The 13,195-nt window shown below is 45.1% G+C and overlaps 1 protein-coding gene across 4 annotated transcripts in view; it reads left to right on the forward strand.

The window, feature by feature from the left end:
* Positions 1-13,195, forward strand: part of Tmc5 (transmembrane channel-like 5) — an 84,547-nt gene that overhangs the window by 11,706 nt on the left and 59,646 nt on the right. For 3 of the 4 annotated variants that reach the window (XM_087577192.1, XM_087577196.1, NM_001401626.2), the window contains 1 exon segment: positions 11,892-12,698. In XM_087577192.1, coding sequence (XP_087433318.1) covers positions 11,968-12,698 — 731 coding nt within the window. In that variant the 5' untranslated portion in view covers positions 11,892-11,967. 4 annotated transcript variants of the gene reach the window in all.

The raw sequence follows: 13,195 nt of genomic DNA on the forward strand, positions 1-13,195 counted from the left end.
CATTTTCAAATCAAATTTATTTATCTATTTGTACAGCTGTGACGCACATGTGGAGGTCAGAGGACCAGAGGACAACTTTTGGGAGTTGGTTCTCTTCTACCATGTGAGTCCCAGGGATTGAACTCAGGTCATCTTGCTTGGTGGCATACTCATTTATGCACTGAACCATCTTATCTGCCCCCCCCCCCATCGCCTTTTAAGATAAGGTTTTGTGCCCAGTGTGGTGGCGCATGTCTTTGATCACAGCGCTCAGGAGGCAGGTAGATCTCTGTGAGTTCAAGGCTAACCTGGTCTACAAAGCAAGTCCAGGACAGCCAGGGCTATTTCACAGAGAAACCCTGTCTCAGACAGCAAACAAACAAAAATAGGGTCTTACTCTGTAGTCCAGCCTGATTTTGAACTTGTGGTCCTCTTACTTCATCCAGTACCACAGGTCTACACCACCAAACCTGACTAAAATATACAACGCAATAAGTTGCCAGCGTCTTCTTGATGTTTTTATCTAATTTTGCTGCACTAGCTGTGTAGCGTAGGACTAGTATGCGACTGGCCAATGCTGGACCACTAAGCAACACTCCATCTTTGAATGATCTTCACTGACTTGTGTTTGTGTTCTAGAAGCAGGCAACACCTCAGATTTGACTAGCTGAGTGCATGATAACCAGAAAAAGGTTGGGAGAGCCAAAAATGGAACAAAAGCGATTGATTGGTCGTTCCAAAGTTACTTTCCCTAAAAAGGTTGGAGCAGAGGGGCCTTTCCCGTCCTGTTGGCTGAAAGTGGCTTGTTGGGGAATTGGCTATCACCTCTCCTTATTTTTTAGAAGACCAAACACTGAAGTTTTGGCTTAATGATGTAAAACTTTGGTGTCAACGACTCTATGAATCCATGATGGTTTGTTCTGTGGGCCCCGATACACAGCCTCATTTAAGTTTAATGTTAAATACATTAGAAAACATTTTTTGTGGTCAATCTCTCTCTCTCTCTCTCTCTCTCTCTCTCTCTCTCTGTGTGTGTGTGTGTGTGTGTGTGTGTGTGTGTGTGTGTGTAAAAGTAACTTTTATTCATCTGATGTAGTTGTCACCTTGGAGGCTTACTGCTGAATAAGCTCACCTTATCTAGTTCTGCCTGAACTCTGGCTGGCTGGTTCAACTCAGCTATTCTGGCTCAAACGCCTCTCCAAGCTGACTGATCCAACCTGGCTTCTCTCAGCTTCTCACTGAGTTGCTGACCTTGGCCCCGAACTAACTCTGGCAAATAGTTCTAATCTTCTGGCTCCTTCTTATTCTCTGGCTTCAACCACCTCTGTTGCCCTGCACTGAATTGCGTGAACTCAGGAATGAACTCAATCCCACTACACTGCACTTCCTGCATTGACTCCTGACTGACCTCCTTCCCTGTGCTGCTCTTAAATAGCTTCACTTTCCTATGCTGCTCTTAAGAGAGTTGGGCTTATCCTACCTCAAACTCATTCTACCATATCTTTCTCTGATTTGTCACTTCCTCTGTCCCTCAATTAGATGTCACTTTCAAACATGGATACTTCTTTCTACAAACTAATTTTACCTTAAAGGTATATACTAAGGACATATCTGTATTCCAGCCAGATCACAGCCTTGCCAGAGTTGCCATGTTGCTGGATTAAAATTCCTCTCCCTCCTCTCTCTCTCTCTCTCTCTCTCTCTCTCTCTCTCTCTCTCTCTCTCTCTCTCTCTGTGTGTGTGTGTTTCTCCGTCTGTCTCTTTCTCTATCTCTCTGTCTCTATCTCTGTCTGTCTTTCTGTCTCTGTCTGTCTTTCTGTCTCTGTCTGTCTCTCTGTCTCTGTCTGTCTCTCTGTCTGTGTGTGTGTGTGTGTGTGTGTGTGTGTGCGCGCTCGCATCACATATGCATATGCTTGTGAGGAACAGAAGTGGACTCACTGTCATGTCTGACTGGGAGGGTGCTGAGGATCCGGACTCAGGTCCTCACACATGTGCAGAAGCAGTTTACTGACAGCACATCTCCTGACAGCTTTGACACTGAGCTTCCTCTGACCTTCCTGCTACTCCTTCGATGGTTTAGTCATTGCTGAAACTGCTTATACAACTCAGGGAAACACTCTTATTTATCAGTTTATAGTGATGGTTATGAAAAACCTTCTGATCAACAACCAGATGAAGGGGACACAGGGTGAAGTATTTAGGCCAGGCACTTCCTTTTCTCTCCCTGTGGATGAATGGCACCAATGAAGTATGCTGTCCACACAGTGCCTAATATGTTGAACCCGTAAGTTCCTGGAGCCCCTGAGTTAAGGGAGTGGTGTGAAGTTTTTATTGCATAAGCACAATCCTACTATCTGCAGCCTGTGTCCTCATCTAGGACAACAGGGGTGAGGCTGAAAGCTCTAAGCTGCTGACCTGTCACCCCAAGAGTCACCACATTAGAGTCAAACAGAAAGTTTCCGAGCATGGGTGGCTCTGTCAGGAACTTTGTTCAGAGACCATATAGTACCTTTATTATTATTGTTGTTGTTATTATTATTATGATGATGATGATGATGATGATGAAATAAATTTTATAGTGCTAGGGTTCAAATCCAGGGCAATGAGAACACTAGGCTAATGCTCTACAAAGCAGCTACAGCCCCAGACCTGAATTTTAAAGTTTAGATTGAAAGACTCTGGGGCTGGAGAGATGGCTCAGAGGTTAAGAGCACTGGCTGTTCTTCCAGAAGGCCCAGGTTCAATTCCCAGCACCCACGTGTCCGCTCCCAACTAACTGTTAATCCATTTTCAGGGAATCTGACACCCTCACACAGACATATGTGCAGGCAAAACAATGCTCATATAAATAAATAAATAAATAAATAAATAAATAAATAAATAAATACAAAGGGATCACTTAAAATTTTAAAACATTGTTTTAAAAAAAAAAAGGAAGAAAGGAAAAGAAAGAGTCTCCCATGATCTCTATTGCTCAGGAAATTGTAGGGTTCTTAGACGCTCCCTGTATAGTCCTTCTCTTCCACTTCTGCGAGGAGAGTAACTTTATGACCAGTCACTCTTTGATCTGACTCTGCTTCTCTCAGCCTTTTCCTGGCTATCAAGCCAATCTCCCCTCAGCTCATTAGAAAAGGTATTCTATTTTACAAAATTAGACGGTGCTTGATTCTAGAATCACAAGTAGGAGTCAGTGAAGTTCATTCAAAGACTGGAGGAGGGCTGAGTGGGTGAGTGCTTGCCCAGCACACTGGAGGTTTCCTACCTAGCACAATAACAGGAAGACATGGTGGAAGACACAGACAGAAGACGGGCATACATGGCCACGAGGCTCTGGTGATGCACGCCTATGGGGAGCAGGGTCCACTCCAGTTCACAGTGCTGGAGACCCTGAGGAAAACTGATGCAGCAGCCCAGTTAGACCCAAGGGTTACTTGTCCCCAGGTTTGATGGGATTGGCTGTTTTGCCATTTCTGTCTGTAAGTTCTTTGTGTCCTTTGGAGGCGAGGTGTCTCTATTTCAGACTAGCCTTAAGTGCTGCATCCTCCTGTTTCAGCTTCCAGAGCCCTGGGATTAAGGTACACGGCATCGTGTCCCTCCCTCGAGATCTTGGTGTGCTTTTGCTGTGTCTAACGGGGTGTCCTTCCTGTGATCACACCTGAGTTTTCGTTTTCTAGCTTCTCCTTCTCACTTGCAAGCTAAACTTATGAATCAAACGGCTTACATTCACTTTGCATTCATAAAAATACCTTTCAAGAGGTAAACACATGTCTTGGAATCCATCACTGGATTGCCTTGGCCTGCTAGATCCCAATAATAACAGCGACTTTTTATTTATTTGTGAATGCTTAGGCCTTATAGCTTCCCAACTAGCTCATATAACTTAATAACCCCATCTAAACTAATCCACTTTTTCCATGTGGTCCATTCTCCATGGACTCCACTTCTCATTCAGTCGATACATCTGACTTTCTCCATGTTTGCCTTCCATCCCTGATGCCACCTGATTCTTTCCAGAATTTCTATCTCTGCCTGGAAGCGCCACCTTCCTATCCTGCCTCAGCCAAAGGCTATCAGATTTTTATTAAGCCAATTGAAAAATGATGGAGAAGAATGTCTAAGAATAAGAATACCAAAGTCTGGACAGTACTCAGCACTCTGCTGGCACAGAAACCAACACTTGATTAATACAAAGACAGTCCTTACACAGTGCACAGGAAGATTATCCCAAGAGAAAACTCAATAAATTCCTTTAAGAATGAAAAATATTTTTAAAAAGTGAGGCATAACCGTTTTTGCTAGAGAGTACTTAATTCATTGAACACTTATTTATATTTTTTGTGTCCGTGTGCCACAGCGCATGTGTGGAGGTCAGAGGTTTACTTGGAGGAGTCAGCTCTCCCTCCACTTCTACCACATGAGATCTGAAGTTGGAACTCGGGTTGTCAGGGTTGGTGGTTACCAAAGGTAATTTTCCTCATCGAGTCATCTCCGCAGGCCCCAGGAGTTTCATCTCCCCTCCCAACCTGAACACAGCAGCACTGAAACCATAGTGTGGCTGTTTCCGGGGTGGGGTGGGAAGTGTTGAACACTGGCGACATCCAGGACTGACTCAGAGGCAGAAATGCTCTCTGAAAAATCCCACAGATCTTGAGTTTGCAAATATTTAACTACCAGGAAGTGCTTGCATGCGAGTGAAGGTCTTGTTTGCAGTTGCTGTTTGAAGATGTTTGCATCATGGACGTTTTCTAATTCCAAACTGAAGGCGTTTGGAGAATTCGTGACGGCGCTGAGGTCCAGCGGTCTAAGTACCCATCATTTCTATACTGACCACAGTACCCACACAGGCACAAGCCCAGTGAAAAATGTGGAATGAGAGTGGAAACCTCTGCTGTCATGCATGGTCTGAGTGACAGATGTCCAGGCAGAGGTTGATGTCGGGAACCCTCTGCACCCTTCTTCTTCCTTTATTTAAGTCTCTCTCTCTCTGTCTCTCTGTCTCTCTGTCTCTCTCTCTCTCTGTGTCTCTCTCTCTCTCTCTCTGTATGTGTGTGTTGCACAAGTGTGTGCATACATTACTCAGGCACCATCCACCTCACTGTTGGAGACAGTCTCTCTCTAGCCTGGAGCTTGTCAAACAGGACTGACTGGCTAGTGAGCCCCAGAGAATCCTGGGTCTTTGCGGCTCCAACAGCTATGCCACTGGTGACACATGGCTTTTTTTTTTTAATTAAGTTACTTGTTTACTTTACATCCCAATCACAGCTTCTTCTCCCTCCCTCTCCACCTGGTCCCCCCCTCCCATCCCCTACACCCACATGGGGTGCACATGGTGGTTATGCCTGCAAGGCAAGGGCCTTACCAAGTGAGCCATCTCCTAGCCCATGCGCTCTCTGCTGGGCCTAGGTAGAAAGGGAGGTGCTATCCTGTTTTCAGCTGACTTTTTAAAAATGATTTAAATTTTTTAAATTTTATTTTATGTGCATTGGTATTTTGCCTGCATGTCTGTCTGTCTGTATGAGGGTGTCAGATCCTCTAGAAGTAGGAATTACAGACCATTGTGAGTAGCCATGTGGGTGCTGGGAATTGAACCTGGGTCCTTTGAGAGACCAGCCAGCTGAGCCACCTCTCCGGGCCCCTTGTCAGCCAGTCTTCACAGGCTGCAAGTGGAGTGGGGATTGGGGCCAATCATCCAGTCAGTACTGTGGGCTTTTTACATGTCCCTTTTATTGCCTCAACGAATGGTTATTTGACTTCAGTGACAACTTACTGAATTTGCTTTGAGGCTTTAAACTGCACTTCTCAACCCCAGCAGGTGTGTTTGCTCCCTGATTAAATTTACTAGGAAGCCTTTGTCACCTGTTTCGGGTTTGATGAAGAGAGGCAGTCATGATATTAGCTTATTCGACATTTTCCTCACCACCCTTTCCCCAGACAGCACGCTGTGACAGCTGACGTTTGCACAAATGGCTTTTGTTTTAAATGACGATAAATTGGGAAAATTCTTGCCTCTTTTCACTTACATTTATCATGTTTTCTTTCAAGAAGACTTTTTTAAAAAGTTAATTTTATTCTGTTTAGTTTTTTAAAATATACATATATATATAATTTTTCTAAGTTCTTTTAGAATTTTGTGCAATATATTTTGATTATATTTACCCTTTGCCCAGCTCCCGGCTCCTCTCAGATTCTCTCCCCCTTACTGAGAAGATGCCTGCAGTCGGGAGTGGGCAAGAAATCCAACTTCTTTATACCAACACACATTTAACACGTATCTTTACCCTCAGCACTTGGAAAGTAGAGGCAGATGATCCCTGTGAGTCTAAGGCCATCCTGGTTCACAGAGGGAGTTCCGGGACAGCCAGGAGTAGATTCTTTGTGTTTTCACCTAAAGAAACAATTGGCATTTAAGATAATGATGTGCTATTGCCCTAAGTTAATCATTACCCCAGATGTACACACAACTCCAGACATCACACTGAACCCCATGGCTATGTAAAGCAGGTTGTCAGTCAACAAAGTAAATTAGTTTACTAAGCCTGCTTTATAGAATCTGTGACGTCAGCAGTTCCCCTTGGCATCTGCAGACCACATCGCATTGGGGACATGTAATGTCCTGTAACTAGGGACACAGTGAGAAAAGTAAGCGCTAAGGGACAAGATTCCACGCAGGTGGATATGTTCGGCTAGTGGATTTTCCTTTCTCTTTAGGAAGGACAGATAAAAATATTTTTATTTTATGCGTGTGGGTGGGTGTTTTGCCTGCATGTATGTCCATGTACCATGTGCATGCAGTGAATTGGATCCCTGGGAACTGGAGTTACAGACGGTTGATGGAGTTACACGGGTGCTGGCGATCGGACCCAGGCCCTCTGCAAGAGCCACTGAGTCATTTTTCTAGTATTCTCGTTAAGAAGGATTTTTATTGGCATGTGTTTAAGTCCTCAGTGATAGATTTGGTAAGATATTTTTACAAAATATACCATGTATGTTAACCATATTTGCCACCATATCCTTTTTCTGCCCGCTCTTCCCTCTAAACCCTCTATTCTCCCAGACAGTCTTGCTTCTACTTCCATGCACGGTGTGTGTGTATAATTTTGTATATTTCCATAAAACCCAAAATCCATAAGTGAGAGAAAATGTGATTATCTATCTATCATCTGTCTGTCTGTCTGTCTGTCTATAGAGAAAGGTCTTATGTAGCCTTGACTGACTTGGAACTTGCTATGTAGATCAGGCTGGCCTCAACCTCACAGAGACCCTCCTGCCTCTGCCTCGTATGTGCTGGGATTAAAGGCATGCATTTCTATGCCTGAGTTTATTTTCTTTTTAATTAATTAACTAATTAGGTCTTTTGAGAAAGAGTCTCTCTCTACATAGCCCTGGCTGTCCTTGAACTCACTATGTAGACCAGGCTAGCCTAGAGCTCTCAGAGATCCACCTGCCTCTGCCTCCTGAGTGCTGGGATTAAAGACATACATCACCATATCTGAATATTTTCTTTCTTTAAAAACATACTTTTAATGTACATAAGTGTTTTGCCTGGGTGAATGTATGTGCACCAGATGCATACCTGGTGCCAACAGAAGCCAGAAGAGGAGATCAGATCCCTTGGAACTGGAGCTATAGGTGGTTATGAGCTACCATGTAGGTCTTGGGACCTGAACCTGGGTCCTCCGGAAGAGCAGCAAGTACTCTTAACCACTGAGCCATCTCTCTAGCCCACTGATATTTCTTCGAGTCTGATTTCTTTTGCTTAATGCAATGATCTCCAGTTGCACACCTCTCTCCGTGGTTAGCATAGTTTCACTCTTCATCAAGGCTGCATACAAGCACCATGCAGATTCTCACATCAGTGGCCTGGAGGGGACCCTGGTGTCCCTTCGACTTTAGGCTCCTGAGGTCGTCAGCCTCTGACCTTGGCTGATGGCTTCACTCTGTTATCTGATCCTTCTAGAAGGGTTCTTGGAACACTTGTTCAGAAACTGATCCTCAGCAGCATGGCTGCCCGGCCAAGCCAGCTCTGCTCACCCACGATGAGTGTCATGTAACCTACACTGATTTCCTTGTGTTTTGGACACCGATTTCCTTGTAGTCTAGGCTAATAAGAAGCTTAAAGCAAAATTCAGCTCTAGGCTGGGCAAGGTGTTACATTCCTATAATCCTAACACTCAGGAGGTGGAGGCAGGAGGATCAGGAGTTCAAGGCTAGGCTTGGCTACATACTATCTAGAGGTCAACCTAGATTATGTAAGACCCCATCTTACAAAAACACCAAACAGTTCTCTCTTACTGTCACTATGACAGCCTAGGAATTGTGTGGGCTTGCTCCTTCTCCTGCCTGTTACAAGGCACTGCCTGTTTGTTTTTTTTTCTTGTTTTTTTTTTTAATCATTTCCTGGTCTAGTCCATAGTTAACTCTTCTAGAAGTTGCCTGGGGATTCATTACACATACACAAACAGTGCTCACTAGGAATTCCTGATGGCTGCCTGGAGATGGGTGCTAGGATGTTACTGCTGGTGTTAGGTGACTACACAGACAGACTCAGAGAGCCTAAGGGCCTTGTCCCACCACACCCCCCAGCATGTGGATGCCAGACTTTCTACCTGACACCAAGTGCTGCAGTTCCTAACCACTTTCATTTTAGTATCACTTTAGTACTTTGTCTCTCTTCTTCCTTCCTTCCTTTTTTCCTTCCTTCCTTCCTTCCTGCCTTCCTTCCTTCCTTTCTTCTTTTGAGACAGAATCTTGATAGATAGCTGAGGCTGACCTCAACCACAATGTAGCCTAGGCTAGCCTGAAGCTTGTAATTTTCCTGCTTCTGCCCAAGCATCCTGGCCCCTGCGCCTCCAGCCTTTCTTTCCGTTTTCAGTTAAATACATATACAGGTCTTAAGTGTATAACTTGATAAATACATATCTATACTTCTAGAAGGCATCTCCCACCCAAGAAGAAGATCATAACCCAGCATTCATAGAACGTCCTAGCCATTGGCCATCTCTTTCATCTTTTTCATTCTCTGCATCCACTATTCTGACTAAAATCGACATGTATTACAGCCTACTCTTGAACTAGGATGAGTTTATACAGTGTACGCTCTTTTGTGTTAACCCAATTATCTGTCAGAGTTACTCATGCTACTTCGGATTGCAAAGGAATTGCTGTATAGCGATTCGTGCTATGAGAATACCACAATTCATTTCCTTGTTCTGCTCTTGAATGGCACCTGAGTTGTTTCCACCCTTGGGGTGCCCTGATCTGTTTCTGTGGGGGTCACATGACTTGTCATCTTTTGGTGGATATACTTATTTCTCTTGGGCTTGTCTACATCTATCTATCTTTATTTCCTGAATGTACTAGGTCTTACTTGGCTTTGCTGTATATAAGACCTTGGTTTTATGTGGACCCTGGAAATCCATAGCATAGACCTGGTAATTTCTACAAGGAAACAAATGAGCTCCAAACCATGTAAGGAAAAACAATTAGTAGTGAAACACAGCAGGGTCTTTATAGCACCACAGGGTGTGTAAATGTAGCCACTTGCAAAGGTCATATAGTAGCGAAGGGTTCTTTCATCAGCAATTAGCAACCAAATTCTAAATTATGTCAGAAAAGGAATACAGTGACACAGTGTGTAGTGATTGTCTGCCTTCAGGCATGGCTGCATCCAGGCGCTGCGTACATCACCACACTCTTCTCTCTGTGTATGTCTTGGCCCTGCTCTCTCCCTATGGGCAACGTTTAGGCTTCAGCCAAACAAACTAAATTCATAAGATTGATTCTTGTCAGCTCTGCTGGGTGATAGGCCCTCATCTGGTTACTGTGCCTGGAAGAAGAGAATCTCAATCAGGTCCAGCCCACAGGGCTCCCAGCGGGGAGGGATCCTACCCAAGGAGACACGGTTTCCACAACAGAGAGAAATGGATGCCAGGAAGGAAGAGAGGGGATGTAAACTGACTCCCAGGGTGCTGTGCTACCTGGAATCCAGTTGGCCCGCAAACTTTCTGAAGGCATAGCTAGAGCAGAAAGTTAATATTTTCTTAAGCTTTAGTTATTCAAAGCCTAACCTATGTCATTTACACAGAGATAAAGTAGTCAAAGCTGGCCAAGCTTTAAAAATCTTCTACTTCCTTCTTCAAAAGTATCTCCATTTACCTGGTCATTCAGGCCTGAAACTGGGAAGATGTGTTTGAGTTTTACTTTCCTTATTTCCTGCTATGAACTGAGCAACAAATCCTGTTAGCTCTTCCTGTTTACTTTCTCCTTTGCTTATTATTTCCTTCTCTACCCACACTGATACCACTCTTGTAGCTCTAGGCTGAGCCTTTAACCTCCTTGGAAGAAGAGTGCCTTTACCTCAGCAAGCCTAGTCTAGACCCCTCAGAACTAACGGAGCTCATGAACCCAGTCCTGAGCCGAGCAAGGTGGGCAAGAGGATGGTGGGTGCTGATTGGTCATGCTGGGTCACGTGCTTCTTGTGGGGGGGGGTTGTTTGTTTGTTTCTTTCTTTGTTTGTTTGTTTTGTTGGTTGGTGCAGTCAGTTTCTGTACCACCTGCAGTAAGTGGGAATAGGAGGATTTCTTGGGGGGGAAATCAAGGCATTGATGCCAGAGAAGGGAAACAGCAGAGCAGGTCTCCAGGACATCTAAAGAAAACTTTATCGCTTGACTGGAGAGTGCACCCCACTTGGAGAGTTCCCAGAACTATAAAGTCACATTTTCTTTTTTTTTTTTTTAAGATTTATTTACTTATTTTATTTATGTGAGTACACTGTCACTGTCTTCAGACGCACCAGAAGAGGGCATCAGATTCCATTACAGATAGTTGTGAGCCACCATGTGGTTGCTAGGATTTGAACTCAGGACCTCTGGAAGAGCAGTCTGTGCTCTTAACCACTGAGCCATCTCTCCAGCTCCTAAAGTCACATTTTCAAACAGGAAGGGATCCTAGCTGGTGTCCTTACTCGAGTCTTCTGTCTCATCTTCATACACTATTCGTTCTTTGTTCACTCATGTTGATCTGTGCTAACCCTAGAAACAGAGCAATCCAAGAGTTTAAGGTTGGATGTAGTGACCATACCTGTAATTCCAGCCTTCGAGAGCCTGGAACAGGAGCATTGTGAGCTCCAGATCAGCGTGGGCTCCACAGTGAGACCTTGCTTCAGACAAACTAGAAAACAAGCAGCTCAAAGATGTTCTGGTTCCTTGGGCTAGGGTTCAGTTCAACTGGTAGAGCGTTTGTCTAGTGCAGAAGCCTGGGATGGTTTATGCCAGGCATGGTGGTATGCTGTAATTCTTGAACTTGGGGTCAAGTTCAAGGTCATTCTTTGCTACTTAGTGAGCTCAAGGCCAGCCTGGGCTACGTGAGACTCTGTCTCAAAAAAATTTTTTTTTCTTTGGTTCCTTCTGATCTTTGGTTCAGGTCTCCTCCCTCTCCCCAATCATGCAGTTGTATTCCGTAAGATAAAACTGCCTCTGTAGGTATCAGCACTTAGAGAAAAGACTGAGGCTTATTCTCTCCCCGCTGTAGTCTGTGCTGCTAGGATGGCTTTGCTTAGGGGAGTTGCTTACCATTCAACTCTCCATATGTTGCGCTATTGTTCCCACAGAGAGCACTGTCATTCTCGGGACCCAAGACTGCAGTGCACCAGCTCCATTCCAGCCCACAGAGGTAGAAAGTTGGGATGTGAAGGAATGGCTTCAATCCTTCAACTGCATGGCCCGGAAACTGTAGATAATGCTCCTGCTGGCCTGCCGTTGGGCACCCTCATAGCTTCATCCTAGATGTGGGGAGTCTGCAAAACTCAGTCGCTGCTCTCGGAACCTAGTTATCAGATAGTGGGAAAAAGCAGGCAATTTATGCGAGGAAGGAAGAAAAATAGCTTACTTTTCCTTTCCATTTTGGCTTTTCAGGTTAGTAAAAAAGGTCCCTGAGTTGCTACGGATACGGTGATGCTTTAACATGACTGGGTGAGGACTCTGCAGCATCATGTCTTCCTTCCACAAGAATAGCAGCTATATGGAAGATCCTGACTACCCTGGTTATTCAGGGTCTCAGAACCACACGCAGAACTATTTGAGAACTCAAGATGATCTGGAATTCCCAGGGTGTCTGGACAATCCAGGCTTCCACCACCCCAGAAGAAACCCATATTCTTCGGACTCTAGAACAAATCCAGACTACCACCACTCCCTAGCAGAACCAGATTATCCTGGATCTCCGAGTGACGCAGACTATCAAAATACCAGGTGTCACCCACGCTCCGCACATCCCAGAACCAGGCCAGACTATGAGCCAGACTATGAGCCAGACTATAATGACTTCCAGAGCGAATCCTATCACCCAGATTTATCTATGGAGCCTGACTACCCTGGCTCTCACGGTCATCCTGGTTTTGCAGGAGTCCGAAGCAGTGTGAACTCTACAGGTCCTAGAACCAATCTAGGCTATTTGGATCTGGAAGAGCCAGACTACCCTGGAGCTCAAGGCAACTCTTACCATTCTGGCCCCAGATCCCATTCCAACCTGCCAGGCTCCAGAAGAAATGCAGGCTATGCTGGGTCCAGAATCAATTCCTACCCAGACTCTTTGGGGGAACCTGATTACCCAGGTGCCGAGAACCAACCAAACTCTCCCGACTTTTATGGAAAGCCAGACTATCCTGGTGCTGAAGAGGGCGATGTCTACAGTCCTTCTAAGACTCTGGGAGTCATCGGGAGGTAAGTCCAAGTATATCCCCCGTTGGGGGCCCTCAGCATGCCAGGGGACATTGGTCTAGTGGATTCAATTAGGGACACATATTCATTACCTTTGTGTCACTGTGTCTAAAATGCCCAATGCAAACAGCTCACAGGATGAGGCATTTGTTTCAGATCACGGAGTTCAAGCCCATGGTGTCTTGGTCCCATGCTCTTGGACAGAACATCATGGCCACAGGAATGTGTGGCAGAGGAGAGAGTTCGTGTCCTGGAGAGCGGGTAGCAAAGAGAGTGAGACCAGGTAGATGGTTGGAGGTGCAGAGACAAGACTCCATTCCAAGGACCCAGTCTCAGTGACCCCCTTCCTCTACCCGATTTCATCTCCCCAAAACTTCCAGAAACTCCCTAAACAGTGCCACCAGCTGAGGACTGGGCATTCAGCTCACCCATCTGTGTGGGATAAAGGACTTTAGCATCTGCCATTTTTAGTCACTGTTATAGATACTGATTTAGACTTC

This window comes from Rattus norvegicus, chromosome 1, assembly GCF_021556685.1.
Source record: "Rattus norvegicus strain SHRSP/BbbUtx chromosome 1, alternate assembly SHRSP_T2T, whole genome shotgun sequence".
Taxonomy (NCBI): domain Eukaryota; kingdom Metazoa; phylum Chordata; class Mammalia; order Rodentia; family Muridae; genus Rattus; species Rattus norvegicus.